General features: G+C 50.8%; 2 protein-coding genes and 1 pseudogene across 2 annotated transcripts; all 3 read left to right on the top strand.

The window, feature by feature from the left end:
* Positions 1 to 1,764: 1,764 nt before the first annotated feature.
* LOC144119962 (solute carrier family 22 member 21-like) lies at positions 1,765 to 2,634 on the top strand. Its single transcript, XM_077652459.1, has one exon. The coding sequence runs from the start codon at positions 1,765 to 1,767 to the stop codon at positions 2,632 to 2,634; it is 870 nt and encodes a 289-aa protein (XP_077508585.1).
* A 35-nt stretch (positions 2,635 to 2,669) lies between these two features.
* Positions 2,670 to 12,782, top strand: LOC144119961 (uncharacterized; annotated as a pseudogene).
* Positions 12,783 to 12,825: 43 nt separating this feature from the next.
* LOC144119960 (uncharacterized) lies at positions 12,826 to 18,686 on the top strand. The gene is made up of 2 exons (XM_077652458.1): positions 12,826 to 12,846; positions 18,219 to 18,686. Exons 1-2 carry the CDS (start codon positions 12,826 to 12,828, stop codon positions 18,450 to 18,452), a joined length of 255 nt encoding a protein of 84 aa, XP_077508584.1. The 3' UTR covers positions 18,453 to 18,686.
* Positions 18,687 to 20,794: the final 2,108 nt, after the last annotated feature.

Genomic DNA, 20,794 nt, shown 5'->3' with positions numbered 1-20,794 from the left:
AAAGAAAATGAACACCGTTGGTTGGGCAAACATCAAGGCTCCACATTATCAGCAGAGCGTAGACTCAGATGTTCACTATAGTTCAAAATTATGGTCTCTATACGCATCCCTCAATTTTAGTGGCAGTTCACTCTCTTAAAGAGCTCCCTCACCCGTCCAAACTCTTCAGCTCATTCCATCCGTTCGGTAGATTTTAGCCATGACACACTTGAAGCAAAGTGACAAGCCTATCGGCTCTCGCGTTTCAGCTAGAAAAAAAAATCTTCCCTCGTTAGCAGCCAAGAGTGAGGTATCCTGGTTCTCCACCAAACTTTTTGAGCGTCCATGGATTATAGCAAACTTGGGAGACGAAGCGAACAAGCAGAGAACTGGCTGTCTCTTGGTATCTGCTAATGCTTATCCTTCGTCTTCCGGCAGTGCAGCGAAACCAGAGGTTAGGCGTTAAGGGACGCCACTCACGTATTTTACGCCTGCTCCAACTCGCCACCTAGCCGGCACTGCACAACGCGGCGCGCCTTGAAATTCCTCAGCACCAGAGCAACGGCACAAACACAATATTCCACTTGCAGTTACAGGCGTGCACAGGTAGCACGTCCAGCTCCCGGCCAGAGCCAGCGTTCGCTCACGCGCTCTGGCGAAATTTATTTTTTTCGCACACAGTCTTGGTACATCGCTCAAAATAAGTCCAACAGGAAAGGGCTGAGGAGGCTTCACAATTAAAAAAAAATTGGAGGGAACACTTAAGCTCCGCATTAAGGGAATTATGATATAGCGCAATGGGTTAATTCCGATGTATTCAGAAGGCTTTTCTCTACTTTACATTCATAGATCCCTGGGAGTCCTCATCCACAAGAATGGCGCAGTGGTGCAGCGGTTAAGCGATGCGCCTGTGCCCTACTCTCGCAGGTGCTCCCAGAGGTGGGCATTCTGCGGCCCATGCGGGTTGCTCTTTCCGAGAGACCAATGATTAATTTACTGCCACCTGCCACGGTGGAGTCTGCTCTCTATCCGGTGGACACTATCCGGGGCTCACTATCCGGTCGACCGATGACGCTGCAAGGTCATTGACGTAGATGGGCCACCTGTGTTCTAGGTCGCTCTCTGGAGACCACCTGCTGGAGCCACGTCCATAATTTTTCTGTCACAACGCCAACACCGGATTTTCTGCAGAACGGATACTTTAACACTATTGCCTTAGTAATTCTGATCCTAAAAAAGTGCTATCTTTCCAATGTGACATTCTTGAGCGTTTCTCGCGGCCCGCAGGACAGCCTCCTGGAAAACAGGACAGCCGTGCCTTGCCACAAATGGGACTACGACATCGCCGACTAGAGGGACAGCATCGTGAGCCTGTTCGACCTCGTGTGCGAGCCGCGGCACGTGCACGACCTGTCCTCCCTCGCATACGTCGTGGGCTACACATTCTTGGCACCCGTGGCTGGCTTCGTGTCCGACCGCGTGGGCAGGAGGCCCGTCCTGCTGGCCTGCGCCTTCGTCCTGCTGCTCTCCTCCGTAGGCACCAGCGCGGCGGCCTCGTATGCCTCCTTAGTCATCACCCGCATCGTGGCCGTATCGGCTGGCTCCGCCACATACATCCTCACCTTCATCCTGCTGCACGAGGTGACCGGGAACGCGTGGCGCTCGCTCTTCACTCTGCTCCACACTGCCGTGGCGGCCACCGTGGTGCCGCCGCTTCTGCACGCCGTTTCGCTGCTGGAACCGCGCTGGCTGCTCGCCCAGGGACTGCTCCTCGTTCCGACAGCCATGTGCGCCACCTGGTGCTGCCTGCAGGAGAAGTCACCCGCGTGGCTCCTCACCACTGGTAACATGCGCGACGCCGAAGTGGCCATCCTGAGAGCGGCCCAGCTCAACGGCGTGGACATGAACAAGGCCAGGGCAACCCTAACAGTGATCATGACCCAGCTGGGGAAGATAGACCGCAGCCACTCATCCGCGGCCTCCACATCCGCAGTGGAGGGCATCATCGAAACGGTAAAGATGCGCCGTCGTGCGGTGTCTGTCTTCATCGCCAGGTTTACGCTGAGCGCCCTCTACTTTGGCGTCTTGGTTAGGGACAGAGCGACGGTTCTCCGCTGGCATGTGGCGGACGTCTTCCTCTCGACTGCCTGCTACGCGGCCACCTACTGGGCCATGACCAAGTGGGGCTTGCGCGACACGCTGGCCGCGCTGCTCGTCGTCGTGTGCGGCTGCGCCTTGGCCGAGGCGGCGGTGATCAGCAGGGACTACAACCCGGCCGTCCCCTTCGTACACGCAGGCATGAAGGTTGCCGTGTCGGCTGCGCTGGGCGTGGCCCTGTGCTACGTGGGAGACATCTTCCCCACGCACATTCGAAGCATCGGCGTGAGCCTGTCCATTTTCTTCGGTGGTGCCGGAACACTGTCCAGCGTCTCCCTCATCATGCTCTCCGGGCGGAACGCGAACGCCGCCTTCAGCATGTTCGCGGCATTCACGACAATGCTGAGCATCGGGGTCGTCCACTGGCTGCCCGAAGTGTTCATCGAAAAGCCCAAGAAAGCTGCCCCTATTCAAGTTCCGACCGAAATGGAGCGGAAGCAGGCGCTCAAAAATTCGCGCTCATTTTTCGCGGCGCGAAAAAAGGGAATATCCCACTAGCAACTGCCGAGGTTGACCAATGCATCGGCCCCATGATGGCCTGGGCACACTTGAGTATGCGCGACGTATCAAACCGAGATAAAAACAATGTATAAACCAGTTTTCTAAGATAGCAGGGAAAAAACAGCGACACCAGGTGATCATGAAATTTTTATCTATTTCCGACTTTGACAAAAGGATGAACTCGCCATAGATATTTGCGCAATAATAAAAGATCTAGCGAAAAGCGTTGAACTGGGAACAGCCGATTCTCTGCTTTAGCGTGGTTGCAGCTTATTTGCTCAACAGCGAGCTTTGTCTGAAGCAAATCCAAAAACTGTCCAGCACCGTTTGCGATCGTCGGCGCTAGAGCATATACAGTACGTAGCTCGAACCAGCAATGCTGCACTTTTGTCAGCCATTACTACATCGACTGGCAACAAGTTTCCAGAAAAATAGCATGTTTATAGCAGTACGTCTGTTCGATTGCTTGTTTCTGTGTTGGTTTGCCTACTTGTATTGCTTGCCGGAACACACCTTAGCGCTAAGAGAGATTAAGAGACTTTATTATTTTGTTTGATTTCCACTATAGACTTTTTAAGTACATATATGCTTAAGTATTCGACCGAAACTTTCGCTTCTCTATATGAAATGTGCGGCGGGAATGCGCTGAATAGTGACTGTTTCTAGAGGCGCCAAAAACATGGAACGATTCATTTCTCTACTAGTGTGTTTGGCACGAACTGCTAAGAAGTCCGCGACGCTGACCCAGTCATAATTGCGTCAAACTCTGTTTAATAGTGTGTCCCATTGATATCTGCGTCTGTTCGTCGTGATATATGTGCGCTTCTTCAGATCTCGTGCGTGTTCACCGGCAAGCCTATGCTTCATTGCAGAGATGTCTAGCTGCAAGTTTGTCATACCAGCGAGAGCGTCGAGCTGAGATATTTGTTATCCGCTGATACTGGCTACGTTACTGGGCTATTTGGTTTTTGCTTAAAAAAGGGGGATATGGCTCGTCCCGCGACCGTATCTGGCGGTCGGGTTAATCGATCTCCTAAGGTTTGCACGTACTCCGGTGTTGTCGCCACGTGCTTGCTTTTTAGGGAGACGACCAGCCCCAGAGCGGGCATACGTGCAGGCATTTTAATGCAATCTAGTACTTAGCCACTTGACAGGGTGTGTCGTGTGTCGGACACTTTATGTGACAGATGACTGGCTTGGTTCGTTCCAAGATCAATAACCTGCGACAGACCTGCTTAGTGGTGGTAGTGTAAATGCCTTGTTTCCATTCTTGTCAGCGTTGGAGACTATTTAATTTGAGGTGTCTGCAAAGAGGGGCCTTATCCAAAAGACACACTGCAGTGTCAGTTAACCGAATGAAGGAACACTAGTGTACGAGTTATATAACGCTCTCTTCATCGGTTCTTAGGTGCACATATGCTCTTGCACCTGATATCTTAAGGCTTCCGGTGTACCGATGGCAAGACCGGAAAGCGTAGACGTTTCCCATTCTCTGTCGTGCCAACAGTTCTTAGCTTTGCAAGCCAGAATTGTCTTCACCTGTTGGGTTATCAAATTTACTCAAATTTACTCCCTCCTCAATGAGGCGCCAAGGAAAACTTCTGAGCGAGCCATGTAGGCATAAGCTGTATACAAAAGAGCCGACGTGTGCACTTCATGCGCTCGCAAAGGTAGCGTCGGCAAACATCCTCTTCAAAGATTGCAGGAAACTGTAGTAAATAGTTACCTATACGAAGCAGATGACAGTTCGAATGGTATGATGCAGTAGACAACGACCAGCACCTGGAAGGCCTGTCCTGGGCGAATGAAATTAGTATAGCCCCAAAAACGTGTTATGAATACGATTTCATGTCGTCTTCTTATTCGATACGCACACCTTAATACAAAATGAGTCCATGGGATAAGGCATAATGGAGATAAGCTCACTAATCTGCGATTCACTGATGACATTGCCTCGCTGAATCACTCAGGAGATGAAATGGAAAGCATGGTCAATGTGTTAGACAGGCAGAGCAGAATGGTGGGTCTGAAAATTAACATGTAGAAAACCAAAGTGATGTTCAACAGTCTATAGCAAGCAAACAGCAGTTCACAATTGGCAGCGAGGTGCTGGTGGTTCAGGTTCTCTCAGATCACGAGTGGCAGTTTACCAATATCCCTCAAGAGGAAAGTATGCGACAGCGGTATTTTACCAGTACTCACCTACGGACAGAGAAACGTGGAGGCTAACAAAAAGGGTTCACCTCAAGCTAAACGATAACGCAGCGAGCTATGGAAAGAAAAATGGTAGGTGTAACGTTAAGGGATTGGAAGCGGGCAGAGTTGGTGAGGGAATAAACGCGGGTTAATAACATCCTAGTCGAAATCGAGAGGAAGAAATAGGCGCGGGAAGGGTATGTAATGCGAAGGCAAGATGACCGCTAGTCCTTAAGAATAACGGAGTGAATTCCAATAGAAGGCAAGAGTAGAAAGGGCGGCAAAAGGGTAGGTGGGCGAAAGAGATTAAGAATTTTGAGCGCATGTGGTGGGCGCGGCTGGCAAAGGACAGGGTTAATTGGAGAGACATGGGAGAGGCATTTGCCCTCCGGTGGGCGTAGTCACGCTGATGATCACCTTTGTGAAAGACGCGCAGACGTGGTCACAGTAAACACCACTCTATTTTTACGCACGAACCTTTAAAGGCAAAGAAAAAAGTAGTTACCTCTATTTTACTACACATTCGTTTCCACTATAGTTTGCTGTAAGAAGAAAATCACGTGTCTATTGGTTACTAAAAGCAGGAGATGTTGCAGCGCTGCATAGTTGGCGAGTTGCTATCGCATTTTGACAGAACGAAACAAAGCAACTAAAAGAAGGAAACTGATTGTTCGTGTGTTTCCTTTCTCTGATCCTTCGTTTTAATTGCGCTGTTTTTTTATCGAGGAGATATTGCCAAAAACGTAACTTTTCGAAAACGTTCACATCTATTGGTACAATAAGCAGGCATTTTTGACCCTCTTTGTGGCGCATCACACACGCTTAGCGACTCATGCATCAGAAAACCCAACCCAGACTAATGCATGGCAACACACCCCAGCAGCACACAGGTCATACACTACATCCGGGACAACGGACAACAGCTGGAAACGTGAGCTGGAAATCTTGAGCAACCGTGCTCACCCATTTCCTGTCTCAAATCTCATCACGAAATCACTATATTTCGCGGGTGAACTGGTTAACCGCGCTTCCCCACCTATACAGCACATGCCACGAAACTCGCTAAGAGGGGCCCCGGCTTCAGCAATAGAAGCTCTGTTCCAATAAATTATTAGTTTGCGGTCTCATATCGGGGCGAATGCAACGAACGCTATATATGAAAGCGTTTTTGTTAAACTTAGGCTCACAATCGGTTGTTGCTGTTGCATTAGTGACATGGCACGTATTCACGACGGGGGATTGGCCAGGGTTCAGTGAGGAGGACCAAGAGAAGCGGGCCAACTGGAGCTAAGCTGTTGCTGCAATCGAGCACAGTGGCTCCATGAATTCGATTGGAAGACATTTATTTCGTCTGAAAAGGTAGAATGCCGATCATCGGTTCTAGGTGGATATCAGGTCACGGCTGACAGCGAATAAAACTTATTGTGCTTTAGCAACTTCGGAAAGTCGCACAGAACTGCGCTTCTTAGCGTTCCGTTTCATTTATTTACTTTTGCAGATCGCGGTAAAAAAGTATGTATATATGCGTTGACACGGCTGGAAGTTAGCCTTTTGGCGTTTTCCAGCCATTCTGTTTTTAGCAATAAAGTTCATATTACACAAGGGTAATGGCACAAAGGGGCGATTACGATGACTAATCCAGAGAAAGGATTTGGTCGCGTAACAAAGAGGCGACAAATTATCAGGAACGTTAATTGGCTATACGTACGAGGCACTTATCAGATTTTAGGGAAGAAGAAAGAGGAAGTGCTCGTACACTCGTCCCCGTGACCTCGAGCTAACGCCCTGCTCGCGCACTTGCCGTTTCCCTGGCGTTCTGAGAAGACATTTTGGCGTGGCTGTGCACCGCAACTGTTCTGGCCGTCACCGTTGTAGACGCCGTCATCTTTCCCAACGACCCGGCACTGTACGAAATCGGTGAGTGTCTCGATAGGTATGCGTCTTCGCGCGCAAGATAGCGCGACGGACAACCTTGCATTACTTTGAGTAATATTCCCATGCTCTGCGCCGTCACTGCGCAGTGTCCCTGAACGACCACTGTGACAGCAAGGACCATAAGCAGAGCCTGAACGACACGTCGGCGCCCCAGTCGGCGGGCATCCTGACGGCGAAGCAGCTGCGCGACCTCCGCGCCACGGGCGAGAACGGCTGCAGCTTCGAGTTCTCAGCTCCGGGCAGCTCGGACCTCATCGTCTCCGTGGTCGAGATGAACCTGCGCAGGGGCGTGCTCAACGAGTCCTGCATCGACTACATCTCGGTCAGTGAATACGGTCGATGTGCGCGAAGGACGATGCAAAGCCGTCCCTCGGTCATGTCCTTGTCGGCGTATGCATAGTGCTTGCAGTGGACATGACGTCGACGGGTCGGCTGTCACGTTCCGGCTCCCAAAAGGCACGTTTTGCCTCTCCTGGGTGGATGACGACTCGGGTTCTGCGAAAACCGTAGTCGCAGTAGCTTCTTCGTTCTGACCCCTTCTTTCGGTTTTTCAAGCGAGTCCGGTTTGAGCGCGTTCCTTTAACAGCAAAAATGTTGACTGTTTGCTTTGCTGGCAAGCGGAAAGCCAGCACAGGCCAACACAAAATGGAAAGCCATTGCTGCCTACCCAGCGCTGACCTCTTGGGCGCTGCTCGCAGGTCATCACCAAGTTCAACTTCGGCTCCGACAAGGATGAGCGGTGCGGGTGGATCACGAAAGAGGACAACCACCACTTCAACACGACGCACTCGCTGCAGCTGAAGCTCTTCTCCCAAGACTCCGCTGACGCAATTCTTCGACAACCACATCCTGGCCATGGTCGCCACAAGCTACACCGAGTGTGAGTGGCCGCGCCAATGCACTGCTTTCTGCGTCATGTATTACACTGGGCCATGTGGCTCACGGAACCGAACCGAACGGAACCGAATCCTGACCCCGGCAGATTCATTTCCATGGGGTTGGAACGCAGAAACTCCTGTGTGCTGTGCGATGTCTGCACACGCTTTTTGATAACCCCTGGCGGGCGGAATTAATTTACAGACATCCACCTAGGCGTCTCAAATAATAATAATTGGTTTTTGGAGAAAGGAAATGGCGCAGTATCTGTCTCATATATCGTTGGACACCTGAACCGCGCCTTAAGGAAAGGGATAAAGGAGGGAGTGAAAGAATAAAAAGTGGTGCTGTAGTGGAGGGCTCCGGAATTATTTCGACCACTTGGAGATCTTTAACGTGCGCTGACATCGCGCAGCACACGGGCGCCTTAGCGTTTTGCCTCCATAAAAACGCAGCCGCTGAGGTCGAGTTGGAAACCGATAACTCCGGATCAATAGCCGAGCGCCCTAACCACTGAGCCACCGCGGCGGGTAACCAAGGCGTCTCTCGTTTCCCGATTTTGAAGCGAAAAGCTTCGCTACGCGGGTCAGAGCCGAGCTTTGCGTGAGCCGAGCTGGTGAGTTATGCGCATGCGCGAAAACGAGTGACGTCACGCGCCGCGCAGGTTGTCGCTCCTCGCTGCTGCCGCCGCCAACTCCGTCGCTTGACCTTACGGCGCAGCCGCGCGCTACTGCACATGTGCGTCATGTGCATGCGCAAGGAGGCTATATAATGCGCTTTCCAGAGAATAGGGGTGCGCACTCGACATCGAAGCGAAGGAGAGTGCAGCCGCTGCTAGATTACGCAGAAAAGCTGAGAAACTAAATTCACCCGATCCAGAAGTACTCGCTTCAGATTTGGCTGCACAACAGCGAAAAAACGATAAAGCCAAAGCTAAATCTGCAGCCGAAACACCTGAACAACGGGAAATACGCCTTGCTTAACGACGTCGGAAAGAAGGCGAAAAGCGTGTCCTGGCCGCATCTTCAGCCAGCAGCAGCAGCCAAGCGAGTGAGGAAGAGGAAACAAGAGAGTCAGAAGAGGAATATCCCAAGACTGGCCGTTACAAGCTTTTCGCTTGTATATCCAGGCTTAACCAGAGCTAAGCTACTGCTTACTTTTTTTTACGCAGAGTGCGCCATACTGGACCAGACAAGGAAGAAAACGGAGGAGAGGAAAGAGGGAAGCGGTTGAGAGGACGAAAAGAATTGAAAGGGGACGCGTAGGCCGATTTCATTCAAATGAGAGCACAAAGAGTTGAACTGGCTGCGGGGCAAGATGTGCCGCCGGGTGCGTAGTATGTCGTAACCAGAAACTACCGCCTACGCTTCCTGGCCAGGGGGAACGTTCGGAAGAACTGGTGGATGTGTGTTCTCGATAATGTGTACTTTCGGGGCCATGTGAGCCGGGCCTGCCCCATATGTCAGCATCTTACAGATTTCGCTATCATTTCTTTCAAATTTACGAGAAGTTTATGTACTTTACTGAGACGTATTGCAGACATTTTAGAGCGAGAGAAAAGGAAGATAGTTGGCTTACCCGCCGCGGGCGCACAGTGGTTAGGTCGCTCGGCTATTGAGGCGGAGATCCCGGGTTCGAACCCGGCCGCGTTTCGATGGAGGCGAAACGCTAAGGCGACCGTGTGCTGTGCGATGTCAGTGGACGTTAAAGATCCGCAGGTGGTCGAAATTATTCCCGCGCACTCCACTACGGCGCCTCTTTCTTTTCTTCTTTCTCTCCAACGTTGATTCCTTCCTTTACGAGTTCGGGTGTCCGCCGAGATGAGACATACTGCGCCATTTCCTTTCCTCAAAAGCCAATTTCCAATTTTTAAAGTGGTTGGGCTTTTCTGAAAAATTCATTAGCTCGTCAAAGCACAGAAAAAAGCGTGGACTGTAATTTAAAGAGTGGTTAGCCGGTATTTGGGGTATGTTAAACAATCAAAAATGCGTGCCATCTGGGTGGTCGTCGAACAATGGACTGGCCTGTCGACATGGGGCTTGTAGCCGTCACTTCACTTCTGCGATCGGTCATATGCATGCGATCTACTTTTTCGTCGATGCTGATAAAATGCGCTCATGAATGGCTGGCCGCAGCGCAAGACGGCTCTTGAAGACCGGAGGAGTTCCAGTGTGCGTCCGGCGGCCGCTGCATATACAAGGGCTACCGCTGCGACAACGTCAACAATTGCGGCGACAACAGCGACGAGGCCAAGCTGGGCAACTCCATGTGCCGTAAGTCGAAATAATTCGCGTTCCAGAAAATGAGGTGCCGAAATCCATTTATCAGTCACACTCTATATGCAAAGCTGCTGTGCGCACAGTGCAGTGAGATAAGTGTGAACAGGTATGCATATTTGCGCGCTTTGAAAAATTATGCCTATTGTGGCTATTCGCAGTAAAGCGACAGCCGATGGATTTAGCGTGGTCGCAGCGAGTGGCGCAGTGGCCAGTGGGGAAGGTTGTCTTGCACACGAAGAAGGAGGAGGAAAACTTCTTTATTTCCGAAGAAAGGAGATACAAGGGCTTCTGGGTGAGCCGCCAATTCCGGCAGTCCACTGGCCTGCGCGGCAGCGATGGCCCTGCGTGCCAGTCCGCGCTGGTGATCAGGGTCTCCGCTGAGCAGAATGGCCTCCCATTGCCCCGGGTCTGTGTTTAGTATACGGTCGATAGCGGGATTGAGTTGGCAAGCCCACACCATGTGATAAGTAGAGGCTATTTCTCCATAGTGTGGGCATTGCGGTGCATATAGTGTGGGATACCAAACGTTTAGTTTGACGGGTGTTATAAAGGTACTTGTTTGAAGGTGTCTGAGTGTGTTCCTCAGTCTTGCTTAGTTCTTCATGCGGCAGAGGGTATGTGCGCCTCGCCAACCTGCGGTGTTATGTTATTCGTTGTAAGTGGTCACTGGTAGCGGATCGCTTTCCGCGGTCTCACCAGACGTCGGAGATGCCCGGAGGAGAAGCGCTCGGGCATGCGTGTGAGTAGCGGCATTCCCTCCCGTCTCGTCCATGTGGCCTGGGAACCAAGTAATGTTGGCTTTGTTATGTGGGTGCTTGTTCAGCATTGAGAGTGCAGTCTGGTGTACTTGTCCTTACATAAGGTTCCTGCAGGAGTACTGGGAGTCTGTATCCCTGTATACATGAACTAGATAGAGTCGAGTCGAGTATGCTTGTCGGGTAAAAAACAGTTGTCGGGTTCATGTGGACGCTGTCGGGTCGAGTACAATAACCGGCAGATCGAGTCGAGTTAACTCGCCTGACCCGCCTTTCCAAAAACCATGTAAAGGCAATCGGGTCAGGGAGTCGGGTAACAAGGAACTCTGGGAAAGATTTCGGTCATGTGATCAATCGACCATAATGGCATCCGCCGACAGTCCCCGCGCTATTTCCGCCAGCGCTTGTTGGACCGACCGGTTTGTGGAATGCATTCTGGCACTAACTAATATTAAAATGCGAGCGAGGCGCTGGATAACAGACGGTAGCGCAATCAAGCGTGTTTAAAGACCTGCCGGCCGAAATGGCCAATCTCGGCTTCCACTGGACGTGGCATGGCAACGAGCCCGGTAATGAAACACCGCCGCACAGAGCACCACATTATGAACGCTTATCTATGACATAAAAAAGGTCATGAAATAAAGGTGATTGAGGGTGAGCATTATGATCATAACAGCAGACGGCACGGCCATTGCGAACGCGCGGGAACCCGCGAGTCAAAAAACAGAGACCGGAAGCTTGTACAATAACTGCGAACCTAGACGCTAGGCGCCGCTGCGATACTTATGCGCTTGAACAGAGTTCATGTAGACACCGGTCGGGACGAGTCAGGGGCCAGTCACCTAGCCCGACGCTGACTCTACCCGGTCCCGCCGGGTTCATGCAAACAGGGCTTGTTTGAATGTTTGAGCCGGGTCTGGTAGCTAGTGCAGGCACTATGGCTGGCTCCTCTGCAGTGGGGATCGTAGCTTTGATGGATGCGGAGTTAATCAGACGTCCTTGTGGGTTGACAATGGCCAGGGTAATCCTTCCGCATTGAGGGCCGGCCGCGTGCACTATCCAAAGATGGTCGTCCCACTTTCTGCGGAGGACTTCTGCCCTGGCGTTTCTTCTTTGTATGTTGTATTGTGGGTGCGTGTGTCTGGGGATCGTAAAGATGTAAGGTCTCATACGTTTTTTCAACATTAGTTTTGTCCTTTGGTCGATGTTCTACGGCAGTGCCAGATGGAATTTGTAGAGGAGTAGGCAGCCGGTGTGGGTGGATGCAAGGCGGCGGTTTAGTTGGGATGTTCTCTGAGCATCCCAGCTCTCCCGGAGAGTGTTGTGAACTCCAAGAGACATTAGACTGGTCGTTGGTGTCGACTTGGGAAGGCCCAGTGCAGTCTTGTAGGCAGTCCTGTTGAGAGCCTCCAGCTTTTCCTCTTCTGCTTGAAAAAGGCGAAGATACGCAGTTCCATAGGCTAGACGTGATACCACGAAGGTTTGGACTAGACGGACAGCCTCCTTCTCCTTTAGCCCATGGTTCTTCTTCCTGATTCGGGAGAGCATTCTTATAATTTTTTGTGTTGTCTTCGTGAGTTTGTTGATGGTCGTGGTTTTCTGTCTTCCCTGTGTATGTATGTGTTGCCCGAGAATTTTGGCGTCAGTCAGTCTTGGTACCTCTTGTGCGTGGAAGTATATCTAGATGTTTGTATTATTAGGCTGTCCTGTGTTCTTGAGTATTAAGAGATCGGACTTTTCCGGCGTGCATTGGAGCCCCCGGCCCCCGCGTACTGATGGACAGCATCTGCCGCTGCTTGAACATGCTGTTTCACTTCTGCATCGCTCCCCCTGTGGCACCAAATCGTGATGTCATCCGCGTAAATCACTTGGTGGGAGCCGCGGATCTTTTGCAACTCGAAAGGAGAGTCCTCCATTGCTAAGTTGAATAGCAGGGGCGAATAAGAGCGCGGCCAGGGGAGTCCCTCGTGGGCCCTTGAGTGATGGGCTTGGAGCGGAGGGATCCTCGGTTGTGAACTGCCTGTCTCGAAATTAGAAGGTCCCTGACGTAAATGTAAGTCTTGGCTCCGCAGTTGCTGTCCGTAAGCCCTCCGAGGATCCCTGAGTGGAATGTATTATCAAATGCTCCCTTCAAGTCCAGCGCCAAGATGGCTCTTGTCTGGTGCCTGGTAGGCTCTTCGATTAGGTCATTTTACAGATGAAGGAGGACGTCCTGCGTCGATATGCGAGGCCGGAAATCAAACTGTGTGGGCGGCAGATGCCCGTTCTCCTCCAGGTGTCTCGACAGTCTGGTGGTGATGATTGTCTTGAAGAGCTTTCCGAGGCAGGAGATTAATCGGTCTGAGATTGTTGAAGAAGGGGTTTGTAGGGTTTGGGAATGAGTCTTAGGTACGAAATTTTCCATGATGTTGGGAGTCTGCCTTTGTTCCAATGGTGTGTGTTGAAGTAGTTTACGAGGAATGTGATCTGGTCGTCAGGGAGATCATAAAGCATTCGGACAGTGATTCCATTTGGTTCTGGCGCGGTGTTTCTTCTCATGAAGGCTAGCTCTGCTCTACCCTGCTTTACCGTGATCGGGGCGTCGAGCTCATCGTTAGGGAGTCCTGTGTATTCTGGATAGGTTGTTGGCAGATCTTTGCGTAAATATTTGTGCCGCAGCCTTTCAAGGATATCCTCATTGGTGCCAATGAATGAACGGATGATCTTGTTCATTCTGTCACGGGATTACGACTCGGTTTGAGCGGGGACAATGAGAGCTCCTAGCAAGTGCCTTTAAGGCTGTCGCATAGTGAATTCCAATTTTGACGATTGAGAGTGCACGCATAGGCTTCAGCTTGAGCATCGATATGCTCTTTGCGATGTCGAAGCTTGCGATTGTGCCTTCGTTCCTCCCAAACCTTTGTGAGGATCGCCGTGCTTTCCAAATATAGAGAAGGTGTGGGTAGACGGCCGGGGCAATTTTCGGTCATATGGATTTCCTTAGTAAAGCGAGTTGGGCTGTTCCTGATGGTTTGGGTCCATTCGTCTATGTCGATGATGGAGTTGTCTGAAGAGGGTTGGGACTCCCACCATTTGTGCCAGTCCGTGAGACGAGCACTGCCGCTCTTGCTCTTAAGTCTGCCGGTGGTTAGGCTGCAGGATAGGATATGATGGTCGCTGCCCAAGTGTTGGTCTGCGTTGGTCCAGCTTGGGTTTTCAGCATTCTTGACTAGTGTGAAGTCGAGGCAGGTGTCTCGAGTGACGCTGTTGCCCATTCTGGTTGTAAACGTGGGGTACGTGAGAAATGTGAGCCCCTCGCGAGCAAAGATCGCGTGCTCGTCGGGTATCCCGATAGTTGGTGCGGAGCGTTAAGACGTCCCCTCCCCCCAATCACGCAGGGAGCCTTGCCCCTAGTGCCAGAAATCTGTTAATAAAGTCCTAGTCTGGGGTGTTTGTCTCTGGGTGGGCTGTAGGTGTTTAGGAGGTGGATTCCTTCCTCGCCTCTGCGTTCAGGTAGGAGAGATATACTGGAGGTGGTGTCGTCTGTAATTCGGTCATTATGACAGTGTATGGTTTGTGGACAAGAGTGGCGGAGAGCTTATTGTGTTTCTATGCTCTATGGCCAGTCAGTTTAAGTTCCATCGTGAGTAGTTCCTGAATAAGTATGGCTTCCTGAGGCTCCCTTTCTGGAAGATGCAGAGGCTTAAGGACGATTCTTTTCTTTTGAAGCCCCGGCAGTTCCACTGCCATAACGTCACTCTTGGGACGTGTAACATGATGAGAGGTCACTGACTCAGTCGTCGTCTGCGATTATGGGTCCAGTGAAACAGGACCTCTCGGGTAGGTTTTCCTTAATGTTTGCTATCTCTTCTTGTATTTGTCTGATGTCCGCTCGGATGGGAGCGATTGCTTTCTCGATCATTTGCTGAGCCTCGATTCGGCTCTGTTCTGTATTCGATTTATTTCCTGGATCATCATCAGCAGCAGCAGCATCAGCCTTACTACACCCACTGCAGGGCAAAGGCCTCTCCCATGTCTCTCCAATTAACCCTATTTCCTGGATTGTCTGGTGATAGATCTGGCCGGGCATGGCTTGTGTAACTGAAGCATCCTGAGGTGCTGGGTTTGGTGTGGGTGGCCAATTTGTGCGTGCTTTCGACTCCTGAGCGTTGAGCCGAGCTACGAGTGAGGTTACTTGTGCAGTAAGTGCAGATGCTTGGGCCTGGAGTTGTTTGTTTTCCTGACGCTGTGTTTCTACGCTGGTGTCTCTATGTGGGGGGTGAACTACCAGTAAAGGGAGGCAATTCTGTCCTGCTCACCTGGGTGTCCGCATGGCCTTTGTCTTGCTGCTGCGGCTCCACCGTGGATACGGAGCGGTTCGAAGACGTCAGCTTCTTTGGGTTCCTTTTGCTTTGATGCTGTTTTTCCCCTGGCTCCCTACTGGTTCCCGCGGGCGCGACCTGGATTGCTTCCCATTGGAGGAACCGGCCCGAGGAAGGGACATTGAGTTCTTTCTGCCGATTGGATGTTGCTCCTTGCTGCGGAGTCTTCGCTGTAGTTGGTCGACGTCGTCTTTGCGCTGATGTTCGAACTTGTCGCGGTATTGTGCACAGGAGATTGGAACTTCTTCTTTCATTCTTTGGAGTAGGTCTTGTGAGGCCCGTTGCATAGGGCGCACTGGGTTTGCATTCATGGCCGCCTCAGAGAGTATGTTGCCGCATACCGGGCAGAGTGCTTTTCTGGGCTGGGGCAGGTGTCTATTCGGTGCCCAGGAGTTCCGCCGTTGATGCAGGCCGGTTTGGTCTTCCGGCAGATGTGGCAGCGACGGTCGAATCAGCCATAGTAGATGGTAAGGCAAACTTGGCGTCCGACGAAAACCGCCTCCGCGGGCGTGGTTTGGCCGAGTCTTATCGTGCCGACTATTTAAGCTTCCGGAGAGTATAGTACTCGGAAGATAGCGTCATCGTCTATCCTGGGCTTGATATTATGAATTACTTCTTTGCAGACAACGTCGGATAAAGTTATATAAGCTGATACTGGCAGGAGTTTGTTGTTTACCTTGGCGATGAAGTTTGCGTATGCTTCGTTGTTCGTACAGACCATACATTTCTAGGCTGAGCACTCTCAGCATGGGTCGTTCTTGTAGTCCGTCGGATCTTCCTCCAAATCGAAAATGCGCGCTGCGAACGCCTGCAGGTCGAATGTTTGTTTGGGTTTCATCGCGATCTTGCGTTTGAAGTTGTCCAGGTCTGGTAGTCATGGAGATCTATGAGTTCGGATAGCGGGTGCTTCCTGCTCTTTGAGCGGTGGCGGACGTGGTGGTGGCTGCATTGCGCTTGCTATCTTCTTACGAGGCACGCTATTCTAGCCGGAGGTGTCTTCTTCCGCGGGGTTCTCTTGTGAAGGCGGCTGCGTCTGGGCTGTCGCGGTGATGGTAAATTCCATTTCCCCGGGATCGTATCCTCTTATATGTGCCGGTGCGGTGTTGCTATTTTCTGCCATGATGAAACAGGCGCCGGCGTGGCGATATGAGATGAGCGCAGCTGCTGTTATTGCCCCCGCCGCGTCGGCGGCTAAGCAGAGTCGCGTTGGGAATCTCGCAGGAGTTAGGCTTAGCTCCATGCCTCGTGGCAGCGGCAATTAAACGGTCCGGAAATTGAGTTCGCTGGATTAACCGATGAAGTAGTGGTAGCAGTCGAGTGCGGGCTTCGAGCTGAATCCAGCAGCCCCCCCCCCCCCCCCCCATTTACCCATTTCATAGACCCCCCTTGTACCCGGGAAGATGCAGAGGAAGCAGCTATAGCAATAGCCATTGCCCAAACCAATGCGGCTTATATACTTAGCGATTCCAAAACAGCCGTTCTTAACTTCGCCCGCGGACGCGTCCATCCCCCCGCATGGCAGATATTGAGAATGTGCACCCTAAATCCCGATAGGCGTATTGAGCTCGTGTGGGTGCCGGGTGATAAGGCCCGTGTGAACAATGGGAACACCGTCGGACGTGTTCCAGTAAAGATGAGGTTTGCAGCTGCTTCGAAAGGGGGTTAAGGTCATTCGAAGTCCTCTTGTGAAGTGTGAACCACATAATGTATGATAACGGCGCCTGCAAACAATGCGAAGCAGGTTCCTTCTCCTCGCGTGTGTTTCCCGGTAAAGATTGTGGTTCTGTAAGCTACTCCGAGTAGAAAAGTGCCCAACAGCAGTATAGAAATCACGTATTGACGTCACTACGCTCTCATATATAACAGAGAGACTGGTCTAGCAACTCATTCACTAATTCTGTGCATATCATACTGATCACAAAGCAGTCGTGAATGTCATCGTGAAGTAATAAAAGGTAACATAAGTACATTTCACTTGTCTGAGATTTAACTCTTTCTAGAGCCATGTGTGCTAATTTTCAAGTGACATCGCAATGGGTCGCAATCAGACGTCGTAATGGAACAGCTTCGCTGTCCAACCACCTTCGCAGCAGGAATAGGAGCCGCAAGTTTTTTTTAGGAAAGGAAATGTCGTAGTATCTGTCCCATCTCGGTGGACACCAGAACCGCGGTTTAAGGGAAGGGATAAAGGAGGAAGTGAAAGAAGAAAGAGGTGTCGTAGTGTAGGGCTCCAGAATAATTTCGACCACATGGGGATCTTTGACGTGCACTGACATCGCACACACATGGGCGCCTTTTCCGTGGCCTGAGTAGCTTTGGGACGATAAATCCCCCCAAACCAAACCGAATGAGATCAGCTGGATGATGATGCTACACACCTAGATTAGCCGCTACATTCCTTTACATTTATCGGCTACGCTAGAAGTCTTGATCCAGCGCAGAAAGGAAAGGCGAGCAAAGATAAGGGCCGAAACAACCTCGCGCAATGTTCACGCCAAGGTCAGCGCATCGTGAAGCGTCGTGCATTATCGCGCAAAATGTTGCCAGTACACTGAAGGTTGCGCTGCAGAGCCAACTGCGCCTGTGCATTGTTGAGCCTGAGCTTTCTGGTTTGGCCCGGCATTCCCGTGATCATCGGCTTTGATGGTGTGCGACACATGAGCTGTGCGATAACTCAGTGACGGAACGCCTTAACCACTGAGCCATAGCCACTCATCGGTACGGAGCCAGAGTTCTCGGGTTTGTTGTGTTGCGAAATTCTGAACGCTCTTGTGCATTCAGGGGGTATTCACGTGAAATCAGGGGCGCCATTTTGTCTAGTACCTAGCTCCAGCAATGCAGGCCTGGGTAAGAGGCGATAATCCGTTTGAACACACCGGCGGCTTTAATTGCACAGACAAATAAATGATGACATTGGTGAATACTCCCTACTCGGGCGCTTGACGACGGCTTCCCGAAGTGTGCTGTCCTCACGCTCGTGAGCCGACCACATAGCTTTGGTAGGTGTTGCCTCACGCTCGTAGCTTTCACTACACGGCGAGCCACTTGAAGCGGAGTAACGCTGCGCATTGGAGCAAATAGGACAAGGCCGAAAGCAATCCTCCGAGCTCTGCTATGGTGCGTCTCCCTGTCACTCCTTTGGCTCTAGCAGGTAAAAGTCGTGAAAACCAACTGCGCAGGCGCTGCAGGACGACCGCTGGGGCGCCCCGGCCGCGGCAAGCGGCGCATCAACTCCCGAGGAGGCCGCGGACGAGAGCGCCACCGAGGCCGACGAAGACGACCAGGAGAAGGGCGCCGGCGACGCGGAGGAGAGCTCCTCGCAGAAGTCGCAGGACGAGCAGCCCTTCAAGAACCCGCTGGCCAACTCGATACGCGGCAAGGAGGAAGACCCTGCGGCCCCCGCCGCGTCGTAGGGACCACGCCGGCTCCGTCTCACCTGTCGGCTCTGGCCAGCCATCGCTTCGTTTCTCCCTTTTCCTGGCTTCCCTTTCCTTTCTTCTACCCTACGCCTCCTCCTTCTAACTTTCTTATTCGTGATCCCCTCGCCTGCTTTCTTCTCGATTTTCCGCCCTCATACTCTCCCTCGGTATTGATTTTTTTAAGCTCTGATTTCTGCTAGTTCCCTACAGACATTCCGTTAATTTCACTCCCCCCCCCTTTTTTTTTTCGTTTCAATCTCATTAGCCTCCGGGGCATATGACCTCCGTATTGTTAAATTACACTCTCTTCTATTACACCCCTTCAATCTCATTAGCCTCCGTGGAATCTTCCCTCCGTATTGCAAAATTTCACCCTGTCCTATTATCCTTTTTCAATCTCATTAGCCTCCGTGGAATCTGCCATCCTCTGTTATACAGAAGAAACCGCGTCCTCCAGCTGCTCTCCATTCTCTAAACTATATTCCTGTCGCTTTTCTGCCGCTTTTCAGTTGCACAATATTTTTTCCCCACCGGTATAACTTTTTCCTCTTCTAGCGGTCTTGTTATGCGGCCATAGTTGAGCAACGCAATTTCCCCCTATCCTCCTTGTATTTATTTTCCCTCCGCAACTCCCTCAATCACTCCTGTATTCTTTAGCATCTTGCTAGAAACCGTCATAGCCGCTTATCTGCTGCCTTGAATTGTTTGTTCCTGCGTGCGTTATATAATCTGCACCCAGTTCATCTAAATACTCATCTTTTCCTTGACGTTTGATGTTCGCTTCTTTGTTAGTTTGTTTTGCGCTCAGCTATTCGCTTCAAGAAGTGAGGTGGTACGGGCGCGAACCCGCACAGAAGGACCACCTGAACGGGACGTTTTCTCTACTTTGCGACGAGATTGTCTCCGCAAGTTAAACGCGGGGAACAACGCAAGCGAGAACTGAAAACTGCTGCGTTTGCGCAAATATTTTCCAATATTATCTTTTTTAAATACTTTACTGGATTAAACCGCCTGTTATGTTCATCGACCTGATGGTGCTTCTCCCTGCCTTGTGCATTTCTTCTAACGTGCATGTTTCATTTTGTCGGGCTAAACGGAGCAGTTCGATCCGAGACAAAGTTGATTGCTTAGGTGACTGATGTAGTCTTACCAGCGATCTGGAGGTGCCAGAGTGAACGTTTGATCGGCACTGCTCGATGCCTGTGCCAGAGAGCGCTGTGGAAATTTCACGCGTTGAGCCGAAGGATGTAACCTTAAGAACGTGATCGGGATGCACTCATGGGGTTTTACATTTTAAGAAGCAGTTTTTCTGCATATACAATCCCCCCTACAGGAGACTGGCCCCCATATAGCTCTTTCCTTAAATATTCTAAACGGCATCCCGCGTACCCTGAATTGTACACTTTATTTTATAGGCGCCCGTAACGCGAAACGCCACCCCGGGAAGATCCACGGAGGGTGGCTAGCAGTTTAACACGCCACCTGCCTGTCGTGAAGAGCTGCACTCAAATCCCGCATTACCGCGGCTATCTTAATCATCGGTCAATTTTTTTTTCACACATAACACATCCTCATTGTATTAACCGTCTTTCCAAGCAGCAAAATCTTAATGTAGTACGTACGCCATCACTGAAGAGATTAAAATATTTCAGAAAAAAGAAGAATTTAATGGAAAGCATCGATTTCCACCTGCAGAAAAGTCTGCCTGCCATTATGTCTGCCCTGCTACTAAGCTTTCCACAATTAGGTGTGGATTACATGCACGACGAGAAAATTTACGCCCTTCAGAAATGAGTCCAGACTGCTTAATTGTGTACGAGTAGAAAAATCTCTGCACGGACATGCACGGACAAGCGAGACTTCGCCCACATCCCCCTACCGCCCCATAACTAACGCCGCGGATGCTTACATGCTCTAAAATGACCTGGATAACATACAGCAATGGTGCACTACGTAGCTAATTTCCTTAAACACTACAAAGACTGTCCAAATTTCTTTTCACCGCCGCCGAAATTATACTCCGCCTACTTATAAAATTATCGATACTGTCATTATTTCCGCTACCTCTTTTAAGTATCTTGGTATTAACCTCGCTAGTGACTTAACATGGTCTTACCACATTAACCAAATAATAAACTCAACTAATTGAGCAAATGGGTATCTCTGTCGTAACCTGCGCATGACACCTTCTTCCTTAAAATTACTAGCTTATAAAACATTGGTGCGACCTAAACTTGAATACGCTTGCGCAATATTTGACCCCCATCAGTCTAACCTTACCTCAGCCCTTGAATCTGCTCAGAATCGGGCAAATCGCTTTATTCTTTCAAACTACT

The sequence above is a fragment of the Amblyomma americanum genome, chromosome 2 (genome assembly GCF_052857255.1).
Source record: "Amblyomma americanum isolate KBUSLIRL-KWMA chromosome 2, ASM5285725v1, whole genome shotgun sequence".
NCBI classification, from domain to species: domain Eukaryota; kingdom Metazoa; phylum Arthropoda; class Arachnida; order Ixodida; family Ixodidae; genus Amblyomma; species Amblyomma americanum.
This window is presented reverse-complemented; position numbering and strand designations above follow the sequence as displayed.

Excerpts from the sequence above, each read along its gene's own strand:
- LOC144119962 (XM_077652459.1), top strand. The coding sequence starts at position 1,765 with ATGTGCGCCACCTGGTGCTGCCTGCAGGAGAAGTCACCCGCGTGGCTC.
- LOC144119960 (XM_077652458.1), top strand. The coding sequence starts at position 12,826 with ATGGCTCTTGTCTGGTGCCTG. Across the intron at positions 12,847-18,218 it reads TGGCTCTTGTCTGGTGCCTG|GCGCTGCAGGACGACCGCTG; the intron begins GTAGGCTCTTCG and ends CCAACTGCGCAG.